At 41.9% G+C, this 25,429-nt stretch overlaps 1 protein-coding gene across 1 annotated transcript in view; it reads left to right on the forward strand.

Moving 5' to 3' along the window:
- Positions 1 to 25,429, forward strand: part of AP3D1 (adaptor related protein complex 3 subunit delta 1) — a 147,107-nt gene that overhangs the window by 39,029 nt on the left and 82,649 nt on the right. The window contains exon 15 of the mRNA XM_075864439.1: positions 2,756 to 2,987. Within this exon, the coding sequence (XP_075720554.1) occupies positions 2,756 to 2,987 (232 nt within the window). The remainder of the gene's footprint in view (positions 1 to 2,755; positions 2,988 to 25,429) is intronic.

A 25,429-nucleotide genomic window follows, 5' to 3' on the forward strand; every position in this document is an offset into this window, starting at 1 on the left:
AGAAGAATCTAGCCTTTTTTTTAATGCAGTCATTGTTTTACCGTTACTACCTCTTGGGGTAGGGCATTTCATAGTTTAACTGCCCTAGCTGTAAAGAATCCTTTTCCTATATTGATGGGTAAAACGCTTTTCCTCCACATTAAAAGAATGTCCCCTGGTCCTTTTTGTACAGTTCTTTGAATGAATAAATCATGTGCCAGTTCTTTGTATTGACCACACATACGTTTATGTATGTAAATGCGATCACTTCTAAGGCTTGTTCAAAGCTGAACAAGTCAAATTTTTCAAGCATGTCATTGTAAGGGACACCTCCCATCCCATTTATAAATCTAGTCACCTGCCTTTGAACCCTTTCCAGCTCTCCTATGTAGTTTTTACTATGTGCAGCCCAAAACTGAATCCCGTGTTCGAGATGCAGTCTTGCAAGGGATTTAAGGGGAGGCAATATTACATTGGGATCACAGGTTTTTATTCTCTTTTTATACACCCTAAATCTTTTTTGCTTTCGCAGCTGCTGCTTGACATTGAATACTGCTAGTAGGAGCATCACTTTACATTTATCAACATTAAATTTAAATTTGCCGTTGTCTTGCGTTTTTTGCCTGTTTATCAAGATTTATTTTTTTTCTTGTAAAATTTTAAAATCAAGTGTGTTCAGTATCTTACTACGTTTTTTGTCATCGGCAAAAACAAACGCTTTCTATACCATCCTCATGGTAAATAATAAAAATAATTGCAAAATTTCAAATGGAATGAACGTAATCCAGCATCATGGTGGTAGAACAATCCATATTCATATTGGTAAGTGGAGTAGAAACCAGCAGACCTAGCCCTTACATGTTTCAGACAAACATGCCCTTAATCAGCTGTATGTGTACTCATGGGGCGGACCCCGTTCGGTAAAATCATATTTATTCTCTATTCTCTTCTTTACTTGGAAAGTAGGTCTTTAGACCAAATATCAGATAGACTTCCCTATTCATTTGGGCATGCCTATGATCCATGACTCTAGCAGGTAGCCTCATCTTCTCTATAGCGTTAAAAGAAATGCCAGAAACAAACCCTGTAAAAAACAGAGGGAAAAATGGCAACACACAGCAGAAGCATTTGTAATATCCTAGTTCTGTACATCAGATGTTTCCATATGCGGACCTTTACCACCATGATGGTGGATGACCTTACTTTCAAACTTTTGCTAGACTTTAGAATGTAGTACCAAATCTGTGCACCGGATATATATGGTGCGATAAGGACTGCATGAACGAAGTTGGTGAGCTGGTTTCCTTCTCTTGGTAGCGTTAAAAAGAATTGGGCTTAACCCATTACTGGCAATTCTCAACGGATTTCTACAGCCAAAGAAACAAAACGTAGTAACCCTGGAGGGGTGAACCACTGAATTGAGTGCAATTTAGTAGTATTCCATGGAAGTGCTTATAAAGCAATTTCCTAAAATAATTTCAGGTCCCCCAGTAGTCACCTAAGCCTTCCAATAATAACAAGGAGAGCTATGTCAAGGTCTACTTATCCATTGACAAGTTGTAGACTAAACGATAATTGAAGGTCTTCCAGTCGTTCTGCAGGACAGGTTCCAATAATATTTAAGCAAAATTGCATTTTTGAATCTTTACTAACTTATGCGGTTTTTATGAAGCAGTACCTGTAAATATGCTTGATTAAAAATAAAATTCAGGTAATTTTTTTTTTTTTTTTTTGGGACTGGAAAATCTGGCTTACAATGAATGTGGCCAGCATTACAGCTCACAGTGGACCTGCTTTTATCTAGCATTCTCAGAATCCTTAAAGGGAATGTGTCGCTAGAATATTTTTTCAGTTAAACAATTATTATTTAAGTGATTACACATTGTTTTCATTTTGAATTTTTTTTCACAAGTCAGGAAATATTATAAATTAGATTCTAATTTGTAACATTTCCATGTGCTGGGCACTAGAGGGAGCAGTTCCCAAAATTGCTGCATGGTCCATGTGGTAAAGCAACCTCATTGACTTATTCTGCAAATTTGGTGTGGACACACTCTCTCTAGTGTCCTCACACAATCCCCCCTCCCTTCTTCTGGCTAGTACCAGGAGAAGGAGGGGTTTGAATCTTCAAACCGTCTACACTGTGTGCTGCCATTTTCTGAGCGACTGCACAGTGTTGGAGGATTAGATACAGTGTTCAGCAGATAGTATAACACGAACATAAATTACCTTCTCCTGCCGCTGCCTCCGCTAGTATATGCTATCACTTCCTGATCTGTGGGACTCCCAATTCTCAGAGTGAAGCGATGCAACTCCTTCACGGATTTCACTCACAGTAATTCTCCCAGCCACACGCTCTGCAGGTAACTGCATACAGCCCCTTCCTGCTGAATGGAGCTGTGCTGCAGTTTTTTGCACAGCGGTTGGCTGATAGTGTTGTTGCCTATCATTCCTAGGCTCTGCTCTTATCAGGATCCCAGAGGTCAACCCCCCCATCAATCATTGCTATAACGTAAGATATATCACTGCATAACTGGGCAGAGCAATCTTTCATTAGAAAGCTTAGTGACAACCACTAAGAAATGTATTCTTTAGAATTAAATGCTTTTCAAATTGCGGTATCTATAGTTGTCCTCACGTCACTTATAATTTCTGCTTCATGAATTCGATCTAAACTTATTTAAAACCGCTCCAGAGATAAGGTTTTACAGTCTTGTATCTTTTCAGTGTAGTCCTAATTTATTATAAAAAGCATTTTTTTTTTGTATCTTTTTAGGCACCTCCCTGAACCACAGCAAACATTGGAGGCTATGCTGAGGTCGAAAGTCACTACTCTGCCGGGGCATATTCAGGCGGTTTATGTACAAAATGTGGTTAAATTATATTCTTGTATGCTGCAGCGCAAAGAACAGGAGGGCGATCAGGAAGCTGCACAGGAGATTACTCAGCTTATGATAGACAGGCTTCCACAATTTGTACAAAACGCTGACTTGGAAGTTCAGGAGAGGGTAAGTCACAGTTAGTTGGCAATGGTATAGAAACAATTAAGTTGCTTGTCGACCTTTGACCGATTTAGGATATTTTTTATTTTTTTTACATGCTGTACTCAATTAATACAACTGACAATCTAGTCTCGCTATTCTATTCATTGTTAATATAGACAGTCTGGCTGTGAATGAACCTGACCCTGATGGTCAGCCCTTAGCATTCATTTTAAAGGGGTTATCCCATGAATCATTTTAATACCGAAAGTCAAGAAATGCTGTTAGTTGCTGTTTTTAAAGTAATGTGCAGTGTTTCTAGCATATAAAAGTACCTTTCTCATTTTTGACATTTTTTTTTAACATATGCTTCCCTGTGTTCCCCTTGGTGCTGCTGCTAATCTGTTTAGCTAGGGGTGGGCTCTGAGCAGAATCAGTCTGCTTTCCCCTCTGGCACCTAACAATTATCTATCTACCTATCCTTTAACTGCAGATACTGGTAAAATGGGATCCAGGTTAGTGAAGATATATACTGTGTGACATTCACAGTATGAACTCCCTTAGAAAGCAATAAAAATATAATGAAGTAGAGCAGTAAAAGATAGAGTGGGCATGTGCATTATTCAGATCAGCTGTCGGGATACAGAGCTTTACAGTTCTAACAAGCTGGGGGTCTTTTAAGCTATACTGCTATGCTACTGCAGAGGTTCTGCTCCTTCCCTGACAAGAAGGGCAGAAATCAATTTATATTGTATGCTCTGCATTAAACACAGGATCACTATGCAGAGAACCGGATGTGGGGAGAGTGTCCGAGCATGCGTGTCCACCAGCACTCGGCTCATTTAGTGGCCGTGCACCTTTTTATACACTTCTTCTAAAATGTACTTTCATATTATAGCACCACCTACTCTAACTCTTCCACGGATATTTGTTTAACTACATGTAAATAGCAAACATTGTTCATTTCCAAAGTCGTCTCCGTGACATCAGACCTCGTCCCGACTCTTCATGATAGGGACATGAAAAAAACAGTGGGTAAAAGCCCCACACTTCCTCCCATCTCCTGTGTTTTTTCCTGTCCCTGTCAGACAGCAGGCAGACCAGAGGTACTATGAGCCCTTTGGGGAGCTCCTGAAGTTTTTCTTTACCTGTAGCGTGGCTATGGTTGGAGTCTGTGGGCTGTTCTCTCCCCTGTTGTAGGCCGTGTCCAGGGAACTGCACACCATCTCTGCCCAGCAAAGTCCAACCCCCTAAACTGCGACGCTCAAAGGAAGCTTAAAACTGGGAGGCATATTGGGACCAGATTGGCGCTTTTATGCACTTTTTCCAGTTCCACAGCTGTGATGTCGGATGATGCGAGTTCGTAGTGCCGCTATATGGGGATTTTGGACGTCTCGTCCTGATGTAATTTCGAGCGCCAGGATTCAGCAGGAGATCTAAGAACTGTGCTCCTTCTGTGGCTAGTCATCCAGTCTTTCAAACATTAACTCTTCAACTAAAACAAGTTCTAAATCTGTGGTGCTCTCTTCTACCCCTAGTACAGTGCGTAACTTGGTTAAAGGGTTATTTTGTATGACTTTCTGGGATTATTCTGACCCTACTCTCTATCATTGTATTTACAAGAAGATTACCGCTAAATTTAAAAAAAGTGAACTTTTGTGCCAAAAAAGTATTGCTAAAGTGGTTAAAGGGGTTTTCCAGCTTCTGACAACTGATGACCTATCCCGTTCCTTAGTACTTATAGTACTGTGGCCAAGACATGCCCTAAGCCTATTATTGAATCTGACTCTGAGAAGAGTGTTTTTCTTTTGGAAGGGGAAGATGTTGATATTAATAGCAGTAATTAACAAAAAATCTTGTTTGTTTCAGAGGATATTGCTGAGCTTATTAAAGCCATTAGAGGAGCTTTAAGAGTTGAGATTAAAAAAAATCCACCTCCTTAAAGAGGCTCTGTCACCAGATTTTGCAACCCCTATCTGCTATTGCAGCAGATAGGCGCTGCAATGTAGATTACAGTAACGTTTTTATTTTTAAAAAACGAGCATTTTTGGCCAAGTTATGACCATTTTCGTATTTATGCAAATGAGGCTTGCAAAAGTACAACTGGGCGTGTTGAAAAGTAAAAGTACAACTGGGCGTGTATTATGTGCGTACATCGGGGCGTGTTTACTACTTTTACTAGCTGGGCGTTGTGTATAGAAGTATCATCCACTTCTCTTCACAACGCCCAGCTTCTGGCAGTGCAGACACAGCCGTGTTCTCCAGAGATCACGCTGTGACGTCACTCACAGGTCCTGCATCGTGTCGGACGAGCGAGGACACATCGACACCAGAGGCTACAGATGATTCTGCAGCAGCATCGGCGTTTGCAGGTAAGTCGATGTAGCTACTTACCTGCAAATGCTGATGCTGCTGCAGAATCATCTGTAGCTTCTGGTGCCGACACGATGCAGGACCTGTGAGTGACGTCACAGATCTGCACTGTCAGAAGCTGGGCGTTCTGAAGAGAAGTGGATGATACTTCTCGTCAGAACGCCCAGCTAGTAAAAGTAGTAAACACGCCCCGATGTACGCACATAATACACGCCCAGTTGTACTTTTACTTTTCAACACGCCCAGTTGTACTTTTGCAAGCCTCATTTGCATGAATACGAAAATGGTCATAACTGCTCGTTTTTTAAAAATAAAAACGTTACTGTAATCTACATTGCAGCTCCTATCTGTTGCAATAGCAGATAGGGGTTGCAAAATCTGGTGACAGAGCCTCTTTAAGGACGACTTTTTTTTTTTTTAGGGTCTTTTCACATACAGGTATTCCCCATTTATGACCACCTCCACAAATTAAAGGGAATGTGTCGTGAATTAAACCTTTTTTTTTTTTTTTTTAAAAAGTAAAATTAAATAATAATTTGACACGTTTTCCTATGTTGGCCACCAGAGGGAGCACTTCCCAGAATTACAGCAAGGTGAATAAGGCAAAGCAACCTGACTCACAGCTGCCGTAAATGTGGGAGGGAATCTCACCCCTCCCCCTCCTACAAGCCAGGAAAAGGTGTCTTCAAATTGCTAAGCAGTATCCGGCTGCCGTTTGGGTGTGATTCTGCAGCTGGCAGAAGTTATAGAACACCAAAAGGCTAAGGTTATGTTCACACTCTTACTAAACAAAGGGAAAAGCGCTCCTGATTTTCAGCCATTTTTTTAATCAAACTCGCGTTTTTGGCGTCGTTTTTTTACGGCCGTTTTCGGAGCTGTTTTTCTATAGTCAATGAAAAACTGCTCCAAAAACATCCCAAGAAGTGATATGCACTTCTTTTTGGCGGGCGTCTTTTTACGTGCCGTCTTTGGATAATGACCGCGTAAAAAACTCTCCGTCGGAACAGAATGCTGTATTTCCCATTGAAACGGGAGGGGATATTTTTGTAGGCGTTCTGTTTCTGATTTTTTTTTCAGCCGTTTTTCACGACGTTTACGGACGAAAAACGTCTGAAAACACTGTGTGCGAACATAACTTTTAGAATGATGAAAGTGAAGTGAATGACTTTTCAGTTGACAGGTTCACACGGCGTGTTTGACACGTTTTTTTTTGCGCATTTTACGTGCCAAAAAACACATATAAAAATGCTTGCTTACGCTTTTTATTTACATAATTGGTAAAGTGGGCTACTAGTGCATACAACGCCATTTTTACACACGCGTTTTAAAAAAACTATTGGGTCAATGGGAAAGTGAGCAGTTTTTATGCAAGCATTTTTTAAAAATGTGTTTGGTAAAAAAGAACAGTGGGTGGGGTTGTGTGTGGTGTAGTTGCATGTTTAGGGGGAATTGTGTGTGTGTGGGGGGGGGGTGTGCTTGCCGCTAATTCTTCAAAACAGCTGATAAGCGGCTATGAAGGATCCTCGGCGCCCATGCATACGCCACATGTGCTACACAGACACACACAGCTCTGCTACACACACAGGGTTCTGTGAGAGAGAGGGGCAGACCGAGACACACACCTTACCTGCAGTGCAGCTGCTATCTCCCTACAAACCGGCTTCTCTGCTGTGACTCTGACCTGCGTCTGCGCAGTACAGAGCCAGATAGCAGAGGCAATGGACAGCTGCCGTTCATTGACTCCTATGCATTGTAGCTGCCGTATTCCATCTCTGTATGTGTCGTTAATCGACACATACAGAGATGAAAAAAAAATGGCAGCCCCCATAAACAAGTAAAAGTATGAATACATTAAAAAGTAGAAAGTGACCACACAAATGAATAAAATTTTTGTTTACATTATTTTAAAGCAATGTAATAAAAAAATAAATAAAAATCATGACCCCTTCCCTTTAAGGCTGAATGAAACAAACCAGAAATAAGGTTTTCTATTCCGACGAGTAAGAGACCGTAGTTCTTTGCAACATGTAGAAGTAATAATGGTTGGCACTACCTGTAGTTTGCAACGTCACAGATTCCTGTGCTTACTGGGACTTGTGGTTCGACAGCTTTTATATAGCGGTGCTCAGTGTGTACGGCACTCACCACTTGCAAAAAAGGTTTATTTTTATTCTATGTTGCGGCAGGCAACACAGGATTAGAAGACAATAGAGCCTACGACCGTTTCACGTCACGGAGGCGCTGCTATAGAGTTCCTTGATGTCAAAATGACAGTAGATGAGAGAGGTCTACACAAGTGGATTTCGCAAACCTACAGCTATTAATGCCCTTTTACACCCCAAGTTTCCATCCACCTCATATAAAAAGATCATTGCCCTATGGACAATTCCTTTAGTTTAAAAAAGAATTAACAGGCATTACAATAACTTTTTAGAACAATCTATGGAATTAATGGAGAGATTGAGAGCCAGAGGGTACAACGATGCAATACTATCTGAATCCTTTTCTAGAGCACTTCAGTATGATCGTAATACATTACTCTTTAAAAAGAGACAAAAAAAACGAAATATAGGACTTGTGTTTTCTTTTCAATACAGTCCAGTTGCAGATCGCATAAATAGTGCGATTTGCACATTATAGAGGCAGATGTGGACTTAGCGGAGAAAGCAGGTCATCGCCATGTGGTCTTGTTCAGAAGATGCAAAAACCTGAGTAACTAGTTGTAGGCCGCTTTTCAGCAATTCAAAATAAAAATATCAATTGGCTCAGAGAGAGAGAGCGCCAATAGGTAACCACAAATGTGGTAACTGTTCATTTTGTGGACAGATGAACACAGGTAAAATAGTCCAAATGGGTGCATTCAACTTTGTCAGTAACCTGATTACGTGCAAATCCAATTATTTGGTATATGCCATGTTTTGTCCTTGCCAATTCTTCTACATAGGAAAAACAATATGCCCATTATTTAAACGCGTTCGAGAACATATGTATTCCATTGGGACAGGAAAGGGTTCCCCAAAACGGATAACCCATATACGGGAAGTACATGGAGGTAATCCGAAATGCTTGTCTTTTGCGGGCATACAGCGTGTGTTCACCCCACGGGATGGTGGTGATCGTCACGTTAAATTACTACGTTGTGAAGCAAACTGGATAATAAAAACAGAGGCTCTAGGACCTCTGGGTTTGAATGATAGGAACGACCTATCTGCTTTTCTAAAATAAAACTTCCAAATAGGTATGTTTTCTACTTTATACTCCGTCTATTAACCATCTGTTTATACTATGTATGTTTTTCTACAAATATTTGTATATTTTTTATATATATTTTGCCGTGAGAAGCGGAAGTGGTTGATGAGGCAAGGTAAGGGTTTTTAGGTGTGTGTGCACTGAAGCCCAGTATGCCTTGATAAAGCATCTGGAGGACGTGAAACTGTCGTAGGCTCTATTGTCTTCTAATCCAATGTTGCCTGCCTCAATATACAGGGTGGGCCATTTATATGGATACACCTAAATAAAATGGGAATGGTTGGTGATATTAACTTTCTGTTTGTGGCACAATTAGTATATGGGAGGGGGGAAACTTTTCAAGCTGGGTGTTGACCATGGCGGCCTTTTTGAAGTCGGCCATTTTGTATCCAACTTTAGTTTTTTCAATGGGAAGAGGGTCATGTGACACATCAAACGTATCGAGAATTTCACAAGAAAAACAATGGTGTGCTTGGTTTTAACGTTACTTTATTCTTTCAGGAGTTTACAAGTTTCTGACCACTTATAAAATTTGTTCAAAGTGCTGCCCATTGTGTTGGATTGTCAATGCAACCCTCTTTTCCCACTCTTCACACACTGATCGCAACACCGCAGAAGAAATGCCTCCCGATCTGACCCCCTTAGACTTTTATCTTTGGGGTCATCTGAAGGCAATTGTCTATGCTGTGAAGATACGAGATGTGCAGCAACTGAAACTACGGATACTGGAAGCCTGTGCTAGCATTTTTTCTGCGGTGTTGCTATCCGTGTGTGAAGAGTGGGAGAAGAGGGTTGCATTGACAATCCAACACAATGGGCAGCACTTTGAACACATTTTATAAGTGGTCAGAAACTTGTAAACTCATGAAAGAATAAAGTAACGTTAAAACCAAGCACACCATTGTTTTTCTTGTGAAATTCTCGATACGTTTGATGTGTCACATGACCCTCTTCCCATTGAAAAAACGAAAGTTGGATACAAAATGCCCAACTTCAAAATGGCCGCCATGGTCAACACCCAGCTTGAATAGTTTCCCCCCTCCAATATACTAATGTGCCACAAACAGGAAGTTAATATCACCAACCATTCCCATTTTATTTAGGTGTATCCATATGAATGGCCCACCCTGTAGAATAAAAAGAAACCTTTTTTGCAAGTGGTGAGTGCCGTGCTGTCTATTCTTCTACATGTTGACCTTATTTCTTTGAGGATACTTGTGACTGGGAAACTATACCAAAGGTTGATGTACCAGTTGTCAAAGTAGCAAAAAGAACCTCTGACCCCCTTGCGGATGCAATCCAGTTAAAGAGGCTCTGTCACCAGATTTTCAAACCCCTATCTCCTATTGCAGCAGATCGGCGCTGCAATGTAGATAACAGTAACATTTTTTTTTTTTTTTTAAACGAGCATTTTTGGCTAAGTTATGACCATTTTTATATTTATGCAAATGAGTCTTTCTTAAGTACAACTGGGCGTTTTTACTTGTTTTACTAGCTGGGCATTGTGAATAGAAGTGTATGATGCTGTCGAATCAGCATCCACTTCTCTTCACACCGCCCAGCTTCTGGCAGTGCACAGACACACAGCGTGTCCTCGCGAGATCACGCTGTGACGTCATTCACTTCCTCCCACAGGAACTTCATCGCGTCGGATGAGCGAGGACACGCTGTGTGTCTGAACTGCCAGAAGCTGGGTGGTAACGAAGAGAAGTGGATGATGCTGATTCGTCAGCATCATACACTTCTATTCACAACGCCCAGCTAGTAAAACAAGTAAAAACGCCCCGATGTACACACAATACACGCCCACTTGGACATAACTTTAAACACGCCCAGTTGTACATAAGAGGCTCATTTGCATAAATATAAAAATGGTCATAACTTAGCCAAAAATGCTCGTTTAAAAACAAAACAAAAACGTTACTGTGATCTACATTGCAACGCCGACCTGCTGCAATAGGAGATAGGGGTTTGAAAATCTGGTGACAGAGCCTCTTTAAGAGGTTTCATGGATCATAAAGGTGAAGGCCTGTTAGGCCCTGTTCACGCTCCGCAAAACTCGTCAAAAACCGCCCGAAAATGCCTCCCATTGATTTCAATGGAAGGCGGACGAGTTTTTCTACCGTGAGTAAAGAGAAGCGACATGACCCATCTTGAGGCAGTTTCCGCCTCCAAAACCCCATTTCAATCAGTCAGAAACGGGAAAAAAACGCCTCGACGAGTGTTTTGACAAGTTTTTGTCAAACCACTGTGCAAAAAATGTTTGGAGCAGTTTTTGTAGGAGGAATTTTCCTCCTGCAACAAAACTTAGTGTGAACACAGCCAAAGTGTCTGGGAGGCAGTAACTGCTTTGTTAAAGGGAATGTGTCGCGAATTAATCTTTTTTTAAGTGTCGTTACTTATTTCTATTATATTTTTTTAATTTTTTTGCTGTATTTTTTTATTCCGTATGGTGGAAAGTATTAAAAATCAAATAATAATTTGACATGTTTTCCTATGTTGGCCACCAGGGTGGAGCACTTCCCAGAATTACAGCAAGGTGAATAAGGCAAAGCAACCTGACTCACAGCTGCTGTAAATGTGGGAGGGAATCTCACCCCCCCCTCCTACAAGCCAGGAAAAGGTGTCTTCAAATTGCTAAGCAGTGTCCGGCAGCCATTTTGGGTGTGTTATAGGACACACCAAAAGGCTAAGGGTATGTTCACACGCTTACTAAACAAAGGGAAAACTGCTCATGATTTTCAGCCATTTTTTAATCAAACTCGCGTTTTTTGACAGCCGTTTTTGGAGCTATTTTTCTATAAAGTCAATGAAAATCAGCTCAAATTGTCCCAAGAAGTGATGCGCACTTCATTTTGGTGGGCATCTTTTTACGTGCCCTGTCGGAACAGAACACCGTATTTCCCATTGAAACCAATGGGCAGATGCTTGTAGGCGTTCTGCTTCCGATTTTTTTCAGCTGTAAACATTGTGTGTGGCCTTACCCTTAGGGCTTTTTCAAACGAACGGGATATACGTCCGTGCAACGCACGTTGCACAGACCTATATTAGTCTATGGGGCAGTGCAGACAGGTGCGTGATTTTCATGCATCGTGAGTCCGCTGCGTAAAAGTCACGACATGTCCGTTCTTTGAGCGTTTTTCGCGCATCACGCACCCATTGAAGTCAATGGGTGCGTGAAAACCACGCATGTCAGCACTTCCGTGGGACGCGCGTGATTCGCGCAACAGCGGTGAAAAGGATGGATGAAAACAGAAAAGCACCACGTGCCTTTCTGTTTACAAACATCCAAACGGAGTGTCATAATGATGGCGGCTGCGCGAAAATCTCGCAGCCGCGCATCATACGCTGCTGACACACGGAGCGGTTAAGTGGCTTTTGCGCAGGCAAAATGCCACTTTTTTTGCGAGCGCAAAAAGCACACGCTCGTGTGAATCCAGCCTTAGGCCGGGTTTACACGAGCGTGTGCGTTTTGCGCACGCAAAAAACGCGCCGTTTTGCCTCCGCAAAAGGCACTTAACAGCTCCGTGTGTCAGCAGCGTATGATGCGCGGCTGCGTGATTTTCGTGCAGCCGCCATCATTATGACACTCCGTTTGGATGTTTGGTAACAAAAGAACGTGGTGCTTTTCTGTTTTCATTCATCCTTTTCACCGCTGTTGCGCGAATCACGCGCGTCCCACAGAAGTGCTTCCGTGCGACATGCGTGGTTTTCACGCACCCATTGACTTCAATGGGTGCGTGATGCGCGAAAAACGCTCAAAGAACGGACATGTCGTGGCTTTTGCGCAGCGGACTCTCGCACGGACTGTCTGCACGGCCCCATAGACTAATATAGGTCCCTAAAATCACGTCGCACGGACATATAACACGCTCGTGTAATAGCGGACGTATAACACGCTCGTGTAAATGAGCCCTTAGAATGATGGGAGTGAAGTGAATGACTTTTCAGTTGACCGGTTCACACGCCGTGTATTTGCTACGTTTTTGTTTTTTTGCGCATTTTACGTGCAAAAAACTGCATTGAAAAAACTCTTGATTACACTTGATTTTGCGTGTTTGTGGGGATTTGTGTGTGTGTGGGGGGGGGGGGTGCTCGCCGCTGATTCTTCAAAACAGCTGATAAGCGGCTATGAAGTATCAGCGGCGCCCGTGCACGCTCTGACACACGCACACACACACAGGAAAAGTCTTAAAGGGGTCATCCAGGAAAACATGGCGCCGCACCTGTCCTCAGGTCATGTGTGGTATTACAGCTCTGTCCTATTCACTTCAATGGAGGTGAACTGCAATACCAGACACAACCTGAGGACAGGTGCGGCGCTGTGTCTCCAATCCAGACACCCCCTTCTGTCCTAAGATGACCCAACGGGGAAAGCGGGTGTCAGAGCCGCCATCACTGCAGACAGAACCACACAACTACGGCATGGGGGCAGAGCTTGTCCTGAGTGCACTGTCTCTTGTTATGGACAGATTTATAGTCACATGAACCCCATCTGATGAACCGGTAACCACATGACAGAGGGGGATCACCAAAAACCCTGTGCACCCTCAGCCCGTCCATCCAGCCCTTTCCTGGTTATATCTGCTTCTGGGAAAGCTGGGTGACCACCATTACCCCTCCTATTGGAGTGTGTTTGGGGATGTGACTAATGAACCTCTCACACTCCAGTAGGAGGGGTAATGGTGGTCACCCAGCTTTCCCAGACCCCTGAATGGTAAATCTCTCTAGTTGTACGGAGACTGTTTGGGGATGTGACTAATGAACCTCTCAGTCTCAGCACAACGGGAGAGATTTATCGTTCAGGGGTCTGGGAAAGCAGGGTGACCACCATTACCCCCTCCTACTGGAGTGTGAGAGGTTCATTAGTCACATCCCCAAACAGTCTCAGCACAACTAGAGAGATTTACCGTTCAGGGCTTTCCCTGTACAGTTTCATCATGTGTCCTTCATACAGGGGGGGGGGGGGCCGCCATTAGGGGTGGGGGCCTGTCTGGTGTCACGAGAGCGGGGGTCTTTGAGATAGAGTGGGACAGACAGAGACGCACATCTTATCTGCAGTGCAGCTGGTCTTCAGTATGGCGCCTGCTATCTCCCTGCAAACCGCTGATCTGCTGTGTGACTCTGACCTGCGTCTGTCTGCGCAGTACAGAGCCAGAGAGCAGAGTCAATGGAACGGCTCCCGTTCATTGACTCCTATGCACTGTAGCTGCCGTACTCCATCTCAGTATGTGTCGTTAATCGACACATACAGAGATGAAAAACAAAATGGCAGCCCCCATAGTGAAGTAAAAGTTAGAAGAAAGAAAAAAGTAAAACACAAACACACAAATAAATAAAATTTATTTTAATAACATACTAAAAGCAATTAGATATAAAAAAATATTTTTTCGCGACACCCGTACTTTAAAACAGAAAGTTGCCTCTACTTATGTGGCCAGAATTCTGCAAGTTTATTCTAATCAAATATGAACTATAGGTAAGTGATTCCAGGTAGGGATGTCACGATACCAGAATTTGGACTTCGATACAGATACTTCGTGTAGTATTGCGATTTCGATACCAAAATGATACTTTGCCAACAGTAATAAAAAAAAAAAAAGTTCTTCAATTTTCTGTTGCGAGGCACGTGGTGTGATGATTAATTTAACCTTCACGTGCCTCGCATTAATAGTAATTAACCCCATCCTGTTTCTCAGTCATAATGGGTAAATATGTAAGGTACATGATGGGGTTAATTACTATTAATGTGAGGCACATGGAGGTTAAATTCATCACACCTCGTGCCCCTCAATAAGTGAAGTGTTTTTATTTTTATACAGCGTACACATCATAAATGGCGCACAACAATTGTGCAGGTTATCACGGCCACGCCAATACCGAATATGTGAATATTTTATGTATTGAGACTTCATGTTTATTGTGAAAAAGGTCTGTGTATTTTATGTATTGAGACTTATTTTAATCCCTTCCTGACATTTGACGTATCCATACGCCAAAGTCAGGTAGGGGAAGTATGGAGCGGGCTCACTGAGTGATCCCGCTCTATACGATGCGGGTGTCAGCTGTTTGTTACAGCCGACACTTCAGAGTAACGAGCGGCATCGCGCTTGAGCACGATCCCGCTCGTTTAACTTGTTAAATGCTGCGTTCAATAGCGGCCACAGCATTTAAATCATTAGGAGCGGCGATGGTTGCTATGGCTGCCTGGGGGCCTAATGAAGGCCCCCAAGTAAAAAAAAATATATATATTAAAAGTTAAAAAAAAAACCCTTTTCCCATTTTTACCATAGAGCATCGTAAAATATAAATAAAATAAAAATAATTGGTATCGCCGCATCCGTAAAAGTCTGAACTATTACAATATATCATTATTTAACCCGCACGGTGAACGCCGGAAAAATAAAATTGTAAACACCAGAATCTCTATTTCTTTGGTCACCTCGTCTCCCACAAAAAATTAAATAGAAAGCGATCAAACCGTCGCATATGCAGCTATTATTAAAAACTACAGCTTATCCCGCAAAAAATAAGCCCTCATACCACTTAATCGACGGAAAAAGAAAAAAGTTATGGCTCTCGGAATTTGGCGACACAACAAACGTTTTCTTTTTTACACTTAGGTTTTTACTTGTAAAAGTAGTAAAGTATAGAAAAAAACTTTATATATTTGGTATCATCGTAATGGTATTGACCCACAGAATAAAGTTAACATGTTGTTTTAATTGCCCAGTGAATTCCGTAAAAACGGCACACAAAAAAACATGGAGGAATCGCTGTTTTCATTTTCTACCCCACAAATAATTTTTTCCCCATTTCCTAGTACATTATATGGCAAAATAAATGGTGCTACGAAAAACTACAACTCGTCCCGCAAAAATCAAGCTCTTAGTACTATATCGACGGTAAAATAAAGACGTTATGGCTTTTGGAAGGTGCGGAGGAAAAAACAAAAATGAAAATCTGAAAAAGGGCTGCGGTGGGAAGGGGTTAATGTTTGTAAAAAAAAAAAAAAAAAAGTATGTGTATTTTTTTTTTAAATTTAACCCCTTCCCTCTTTAGCCACTTTTGACCTTCCTGACAGAGCCTCATTTTTCAAATCTGACATGTTTCACTTTATGTGGAAATAACTTTAATGCTTTAACCTATCCAAGCGATTCTGAGATTGTTTTTTCTCGTGACACATTGGACTTTGTTACTGGCAAAATTTGCTCGATACATTCAGTATTCAAATGTGAAAAGCACCAAAATTTAGCGAAAAATTTCAAAAATTAGCGGTTTTCTAAATTTTAATGTATCTGCTTGTAAGACAGGCAGTTATACCACACAAAGTAGTCGCTAATTAACATCCCCCATATGTCTACTTTAGATTGTCATCGTTTTTTGAACATCCTTTTATTTTTCTGGGACCTTACAAGGCTTAGAACTTTAGCAGCAATTTCTCACATTTTCAAGAAAATTTCAAAAGGCCATTTTTACAGGGGGCAGTTCAGTTGTGAAGTGGCTTTGAGGGCCTTATATATTAGAAACCCCCAAAAAGTCACCCCATTTTAAAAACTGCACCCCTCAAAGTATTAAAAACCGCATTTAGAAAGTTTCTTAACCCTTTAGACGTTTCACAGGAATTGAACCAAAGTAAAGGTGAAATTTACAAATTTCATTTTTTGTTGCAGAAATGTATTTTTAATCAATTTTTTTTGTAAAAAAGTTTTACCAGAGAAACGCAACTCAATATTTATTGCCTAGGTTCTGCAGTTTTAGGAAATATCCCACATGTGGCCCTAGTGTGGTAGCGTACTGAAGCACCGGCCTCAGAAGCAAAGGAGCACCTAGAGGATTTTGGGCTTCCTTTTTATTAGAATATATTTTAGGCACCATGTTGGGTTGGATATTATTTAGGGGTATAGTTAGCATTTTGACGCTGCAGGTTTTTTGCAGAAATTATTGGAAGTAGGCCGTAAAAATGAAAATGTACATTCTTTCAAAGAAAATGTAGGTTTAGCTAATTTTTTCTCATTTCCACAAGGACTAAAGGATGAAAAGCACTGCAAAATTTGTAAAGCAATTTCTCCCGAGTAAAACAATACCCCACATGTGGTCATAAACGGCTGTTTGGACACACGGCAGGGCTTAGAAGGTAAAGAGCGCCATTTGGCTTTTGGAGCTCAAATTTATCAGGAATGGTTTGTGGCTTGCATGTCGCATTTGCAAAGCCCCTAAGGGACCAGAACAGTGAGAGCGCCCAAAAGGTGACTCCATTTAGGAAACTGTGGGTGTAGTGATCATTTTGACCCCACAGGTGTTTCATAGAATTTATTAGAATTGGGCAGTGAGCATGAAAACAATCCCTTTTCTTCAATAAGACGTAGCTTCAGCTTGAAAATTTTTCATTTTCTCAGCAAATAAATTAAAAAAAGAATCCTAACCTTTGTAAAGCAACTTCTCTGGAGTACGGAAATACCCCATATGTGGGTATAAACGGCTGTTTTGGCACACGACATGGCTTAGAAGAGAAGGAGTGCCATTTGGCTTTTGGAGCACAGATTTTGCTGGATTGGTTTCTTGAAACCATGTAGTATTTGCAAAGCCCCGAAGGTACCAGAACAGTGGAAACTACCCAAAAGGGACTCTATTTGTGATACTACACCCCTTGAGGAATTAATCTAGGGGTGTAGTGAGCATTTTGACCCCACAGCTGTTTCATCGATTTTATTTGAATTGGGCAGGGAAAATAAAAATTGAATTTATTTTCCCAATAAGACGTAGCTTTAGCGCAAAATTTTTAATTTTCTCAAAAAATAAAGCAGAAAAAGAACCACAACATTTGTTAAGAAATTTCCAGAGTATGGCGATACCCCATATGTGGTTATAAACTCATTTTTGGGCACGGCAGGGCTCAGAAGGGAAGGAGTGCCATTTGGCTTTCGGCTTACATATTTTGCTGTCAAAAGAATTGTATTCGGCACACATTCGGAGTATTCAGCATAGTTTTATTTCAAATTATTCTTTTTTTTTTTTTTTTTTTTCAATTTAATCAATATATGCCAGTGGCTACATGTGCAACGTTTCGGTCAGGAGACCTTTGTCGGGCACTAAGAAAACATATACAGGTATTTATAGCATATTATACAGGTTCCATACAAAATTACAGGATGTATCATATATAGACTATATTGAAGAAGACATATACAAACATATCTGTAGATACCAAGTGTTATGTATGTGTAGCTCCAACTATCTGTTGGTATCGGGTATAGATAGTATCCATCTAGATGGGTCCTAGATAACTGCGTGCCTTGGACACCCATATCCACCCCCATGGAGCATATAGCACTGCCATTTTGTCACCCCTGATACTATCTAGATCCACCTGTTGACCATGGAAGACCACATCTAGATGGAGCAGATGTATTCTATACCCGATACCAACAGATAGTTGGAGCTACACATACATAACACTTGGTATCTACAGAACATGACCAATATTCCATTTGGTGCGCTCACGGTCCCAAAATGCTTCACACCGTTCCTTCCTTTTTTTAGCACCCAAATTTATTGTTTTGTATATTTTTTTGTATGTTTGTATACAGTGAAGGAAATAAGTATTTGATCCCTTGCTGATTTTGTAAGTTTGCCCACTGTCAAAGACATGAACAGTCTAGAATTTTTAGGCTAGGTTAATTTTACCAGTGAGAGATAGATTATATAAAAAAAAACAAACAGAAAATCAGTCAAAATTATATATATTTATTTGCATTGTGCACAGAGAAATAAGTATTTGATCCCTTTGGCAAACAAGACTTAATACTTGGTGGCAAAAGCCTTGTTGGCAAGCACAGCAGTCAGACGTTTTTTGTAGTTGAAGATGAGGTTTGCACACATGTTAGATGGAATTTTGGCCCACTCCTCTTTGCAGATCATCTGTAAATCATTAAGATTTCGAGGCTGTCGCTTGGCAACTCGGATCTTCAGCTCCCTCCATAAGTTTTCGATGGGATTAAGGTCTGGAGACTGGCTAGTCCACTTCATGACCTTAATGTGCTTCTTTTTGAGCCACTCCTTTGTTGCCTTGGCTGTATGTTTTGGGTCATTATCGTGCTGGAAGACCCAGCCACGAGCCATTTTTAATGTCCTGGTGGAGGGAAGGAGGTCATCACTCAGGATTTGACGGTACATGGCTCCATCCATTCTCCCATTGATGCGGTGAAGTAGTCCTGTGCCCTTAGCAGAGAAACACCCCCAAAACATAATGTTTCCACCTCCATGCTTGACAGTGGGGACGATTTTCTTTGGGTCATAGGCAGCATTTCTCTTCAAACACGGCGAGTTGAGTTAATGCCAAAGAGCTCAATTTTAGTCTCATCTGACTTTCTCCCAATCACTCTCAGAATCATCCAGATGTTCATTTGCAATCTTCAGACGGGCCTGTACATGTGCCTTCTTGAGCAGGGGGACCTTGCGGGCACCGCAGGATTTTAATCCATTACGGCGTAATGTCACCAATGGATTTCTTGGTGACTGTGGTCCCAGCTGCCTTGAGATCATTAACAAGTTCCCCTCGTGTAGTTTTCGGCTGAGCTCTCACCTTCCTCAGGATCAAGGATACCCCAAGAGGTGAGATTTTGCATGGAGCCCCAGATCGATGTCGATTGACAGTCATTTTGTATGTCTTCCATTTTCTTTCTATTGCACCAACAGTTGTCTCCTTCTCACCCAGCGTCTTATGGTTTTGTAGCCCATTCCAGCCTTGTGCAGGTCTATGATCTTGTCCCTGACATCCTTAGAAAGCTCTTTGGTCTTGCCCATGTTGTAGAGGTTAAAGTCAGACTGATTCATTGAGTCTGTGGACAGGAGTCTTTTATACAGGGTGGGCCTTTTATATGGATACACCTAAATAAAATGGGAATGGTTGGTGATATTAACTTTCTGTTGGTGGCACATTAGTATATGGGAGGGGGCGAAACTTTTCAAGCTGGGTGTTGACCATGGTGGCCATTTTGAAGTTGGCCATTTTGTATCCAACTTTCGTTTTTTTCAATGGGAAGAGGGTCATGTGACACATCAAACTTATCGAGAATTTCACAAGAAAAACAATGGTGTGCTTGGTTTTAACGTTACTTTATTCTTTCATTAGTTATTTACAAGCTTCTCTTTGTTTACAGCCATTGACATGTCGCAGAGGTTAACACGTGAGGAGCGGATAGACATTGTGTTGATGTCTGGTGACTGCAGTACCCGGGTCATTGCAGCAGATTTCAATGCAAGACACCCTACGAGACCACCCATCTCCCATGCTACAGTTTGCAAACTGCTTGCCAAGTTTCGTGGAACTGGTTCAGTGTTGGATTTGCCCAAATGTGGACGCATGAAAACTGTCACTAATGAAGAAACATCAGTGGCTGTCCTAGCTTCATTCAGCAAGAGCCCACCGCTTGGCACTCGCCGCATGTCACTGGAGAGTGGCATCAGTCGAACATCCCTTCGGCGGATATTAGCTACTCACAAATGGCACCCTTACAAATTCCAGCTGCTGCAGCATCTCAACGAGGATGACCCAGATCGGCGCACTGAATTTGCAGAATGGGCAAAACAAAAATTGGAACAGGACCCTCAGTTTACACAGAACATTTTGTTCAGTGATGAGGCAAACTTTTATGTGAATGGTGAAGTTAACAAACAAAACCACCGCTATTGGTCTGACACTAACCCACATTGGATAGATCCCTCCAAGACTGTTGGAACACAAAAATTGATGGTATGGTGTGGTATATGGGGTACAAAGATAGTGGGGCCATTCTTCATCAATGGAAACCTCAAGGCCACGGGATATCTGAAATTGCTTCATGATGATGTGTTTCCCTCTTTATGCACTGAAGCTGGCACGTTCCCTGAGTTTTTCCAGCAAGATGGTGCACCACCACATTATGGGTGTCAGGTCCGAGCATTCCTAGATGAACAGTTTCCTGGAAAGTGGATTGGTGGTCGTGGGCCAGTTGAATGGCCCCCTAGGTCTCTCGATCTGACCCCCTTAGACTTTTATCTTTGGGGTCATCTGAAGGCAATTGTCTATGCTGTGAAGATACGAGATGTGCAGCAACTGATACTACGGATACTGGAAGCCTGTGCTACCATTTCTTCTGCGGTGTTGCTATCAGTGTGTGAAGAGTGGGAGAAGAGGGTTGCATTGACAATCCAACACAATGGGCAGCACTTTGAACAAATTTTATAAGTGGTCAGAAACTTGTAAACTCATGAAAGAATAAAGTAACGTTAAAACCAAGCACACCATTGTTTTTCTTGTGAAATTCTCGATACGTTTGATGTGTCACATGACCCTCTTCCCATTGAAAAAACTAAAGTTGGATACAAAATGGCCGACTTCAAAAAGGCCGCCATGGTCAACACCCAGCTTGAAAAGTTTCCCCCCTCCCATATACTAATGTGCCACAAACGGTAAGTTAATATCACCAACCATTCCCATTTTATTTAGGTGTATCCATATAAATGGCCCACCCTGTACAGGTGACCATTTAAGACCGCTGTCTTTAATGCAGGCACCAAGTTGATTTGGAGTGTGTAACTGGTCTGGAGGAGGCTCAACTCTTAATGGTTGGTAGGGGATCAAATACTTATTTCTTTGTGCACAATGCAAATAAATATATATAATTTTGACACTGATTTTTCATTTTTTTTTTTTTTTTAGTATAATCTATCTCTCACTGGTAAAATTAACCTAGCCTAAAAATTCTAGACTGTTCATGTCTTTGCCAGGGGGCAAACTTGCAAAATCAGCAAGGGATCAAATACTTATTTCCTTCACTGTATGTCTTCTTCAATATAGTCTATAATTGATACATCCTGTAATTTTGTATTTTGTATGAAACCTGTATAATAGGCTATAAATACCTTTTTAGATGTTTTCTTAGTGCCCGACGAAGGTCTCCCGACTGAAATGTTGCACATGTAGCCACTGGCATATATTGAAAAAAAGAATAATTTGAAATAAAACTATGCTGAATACAATTTGTGCCGAATACAATTCTTTTGACCTATAACTGGGTTGGGACCCTATTTCGAGCACCTGAGAATACTAGTGCTGCCTGAACAAAACCACACGTACATATTCTGCTGGATTGGTTTCTGGTCGCTATGTAGCATTTGCAAAACCCCTGTGGGACCGAATCAGTGGAAACCCGCCAAAAGTGACCCCCATTTTGCAAACTACACCCCTCAAGGTGTTCACCTAGGGGTGTAGTGAGCATGTTAACCCCACAGGTGTTTTGCATAAATTAGTGTGCACTCGATATTGCAGAGTGAAAATGGGATTTTTCAGTTGATATGCCAATATGTGGTGCCCAGCTTATGCCACCATAACAAGACAGCTCTCTTATTATTATGCTGTGTTTCCCGGTTTTAGAATCACCCTACATGGGGCCCTAATCTTTTGCCTGGACATTTGACAGGGCTCAGGAGTGAGAGAATACCATGCAAAATTGAGGCCTAATTTGGCGATTTACACAATTGGTTCACAATTGCAGAGGCTCAGATGGGAAATAATAAAGGAAACCCCCCAGAAGTGACCCCATTTTGGAAACTACACCCCTCAAGGCATTTTTTAACCCCTTAAGGACGCAGCCTAGTTTGGGCCTTAAAGAGGCTCTGTCACCAGATTTTGCAACCCCTATCTGCTATTGCAGCAGATAGGCGCTGCAATGTAGATTACAGTAACGTTTTTATTTTTAAAAAAACGAGCATTTTTGGCCAAGTTATGACCATTTTTGTATTTATGCAAATGAGGCTTGCAAAAGTCCAAGTGGGCGTGTATTATGTGCGTACATCGGGGCGTTTTTACTACTTTTACTAGCTGGGCGTTCTGACGAGAAGTATCATCCACTTCTCTTCAGAACTCCCAGCTTCTGGCAGTGCAGACACAGCCGTGTTCTCGAGAGATCACGCTGTGTCGTCACTCACAGGTCCTGCATCGTGTCGGACGAGCGAGGACACATCGGCACCAGAGGCTACATTTGATTCTGCAGCAGCATCGGCGTTTGCAGGTAAGTAGCTACATCGACTTACCTGCAAACGCCGATGCTGCTGCAGAATCATCTGTAGCCTCTGGTGCCGATGTGTCCTCGCTCGTCTGACACGATGCAGGACCTGGGGAAGTGACGTCACAGCGTGATCTGCCAGAAGCTGGGCGTTCTGAAGAGAAGTGGATGATACTTCTCGTCAGAACGCCCAGCTAGTAAAAGAAGTAAAAACGCCCCGATGTTCGCACATAATACACGCCCACTTGGACTTTTACTTTAAACACGCCCAGTTGTACTTTTGCAAGCCTCATTTGCATAAATACAAAAATGGTCATAACTTGGCAAAAAATGCTCGTTTTTTTAAAAATAAAAACGTTACTGGAATCTACATTGCAGCGCCGATCTGCTGCAATAGCAGATAGGGGTTGCAAAATCTGGTGACAGAGCCTCTTTAACCCTTCAGGCATTTCACAGGACTTAAAGCAAACTGGAGGTGAAATTTGCAAATTTCATTTTTCTTGCGGAATGTCAATTTTATTAAAAAAAAATTCTGTAACACAGGTTTTACCAGAGAAACACTACTAAATATGTATTGTTCAGATTCTGCAGTTTTTAGACATGTCCCTCATGTGTCTCTACTGCGCTCGTGGAATAAAACACAAGCCCTAGAAGCAAGGAAGCACCTAGTGCATTTTGAGGCCCCTTTTTTATTAGAATATATTTTAGGCAGCATGCCAGGTTTTAAGAGGTGTTGAGGTGCCAAAACAGTAGGAATTCCCCAATAGTGACCCCATTTTGGAAACTACACCCCTCAAGGAATTCATTTATTGTTGTTGTTACCATTTTGACCACACATTTTTTTCACAGCATGTATTGGAATTGGGCTGTGAAATGAGAAAAATTTCATTTTCCAATAAAATGTCATTTGTGATCAAAATTTCTTATTTTCACAGGGAACAAAATACCCCATTTTGTTGCCCAATTTGTCCTTAGTGCGGCAATACCCCATTTGTGGCGATAAACTGCCGTTTGGGCCCATGGGAGGGCTCAGAAGGAAAGGACCACCATTTGGCCTACTGGGGATTTTCTAGTGCGAAGTCATGTATGCAGAAGCCCCTGAGGTACGAGTACAGTTGAAACCCGCAAGAAGTAACCCCGTTTTAAAAACTACACCCTTAAGGCATTCATCTAGAGGTGTAGTGAGCATTTTGACCGCAGACCTACACCCCATAAACTGTAATGTGGGTTCTCCTGGGTACGGCAATACCCTACATGTGGCTGTTATCAGCTGCCTGGGCACACCTCAGGGCTCAGAGGGGCAAGACGAGGGGGGATAAGCTGTGCGGAGGGCATCAGGGTAAGTAAAACTGGGGTAGATTAAAAATCAAGGACTGTATGATACATTTTAAAACACTTTCATACAGAGCTCTGGTTATTCGGGACACGAGTCACATTGATATATTGTGTCATCCCTTATCGCCCTCTTATATCAGACTTTGCACCTCTTTTGACTTTTTCGCTTCTTGCCAGTTTGGGGAACTTCTCCTGGAAAGTGTTGCCGCCCTGGTACGATGCATGTGGCCTCGCTTCCAGAAGTACTGGGTGCCCCCCCTTCTTGGTCCCTAAAGATTAGATTCTTGATAATCACCTCTTGAAATTCCAGGAAAGTTCCCGTCTGGCCTGCACATCGGCGTAGCACGTACGCATTGTACAAAGCCATCTGTATGATGTGCCCGGCCAGCTTCTTATACCACACCGCATGGCGCTGTAGGGCTTCAGGACTTGATCTGACAAGTCCATCCCTCCCATTTACCTATTGTAGTCCAGGATGCAGTCTGGTTTGGGGGTGGCCTTTCCTTAATATATCCTAAATCTGTAGGTATACCCTGATGCACTCTCGCACAGCTTATACATCTTCACGCCATACCTTGCCCTCTTACCCGGCAGGTACTCGCGGAATTGAACCCTCCCTTTAAAATGTACCAAGGACTCATCAATAGAAATACACTTCTCTGGGGTGTATGCTTGGGAAAACCGGGCACTGGAACGGTCTAATAGGGGTCTCCGTTTATACAAATGGTCAAAACTGGGGTCATCTCGGGGTGGGCACGGCTCATTATCAGTATAATGTGAGAAGCGAAGTATTGCCTCATTTATTTATTTTTTTAGGTTCCAGTTCAGTTCTGAAGTTGCTTTGAGGGGCCCATATATTAGAAACCCCTATCAAACACCCCATCTTTGAAACTAGACCCCTCAAAGTATTCACAACAGCATTTAGAAAGTTTATGAACCCTTTAGTTGTTTCACAGAAATTTAGAGCAAAGTAGAGGTGAAATTTCAATTTTATTTTTTTTGTCAGAAAATCCTCTTTATACCATTTTTTTTATAACACAAAAGGATTTATCAGAGAAACGCAACTTAATACTTATTACCCAGATTCTGCAGTTTTGAGAAATATCCCACATGTGGCCCTCGGGCGGTAATGGACTGAAGCAGCGGCCTCCGAAGCAAAGGAGCACCTAGTGGATTTTGAGGCCTTTTTTTTTATTAGGCACCATGTCCGGTTTGAAGAGGTCTTGTGGTGCCAAAACATTGGAAACCCCCCAAAAGTGACCCCAATTTGGAAACTAGACCCCTTGAGGAATTCATTGTAGTTTTCTTGGGGTGCATGCAGCTTTTTGATCAGTTTTTTTTCTATTTTTAGGTGGCGCGGTGACTAAAAAACAGCAATTCTACTATTGTATTTTTATTCTATTTTTTTTTACAGCATTCACCGTGAGCTATAAATGACATATTCACTTTATTCTGCGGGGCGAT

This window comes from Rhinoderma darwinii, chromosome 1, assembly GCF_050947455.1.
Source record: "Rhinoderma darwinii isolate aRhiDar2 chromosome 1, aRhiDar2.hap1, whole genome shotgun sequence".
Lineage (NCBI taxonomy): Eukaryota > Metazoa > Chordata > Amphibia > Anura > Rhinodermatidae > Rhinoderma > Rhinoderma darwinii.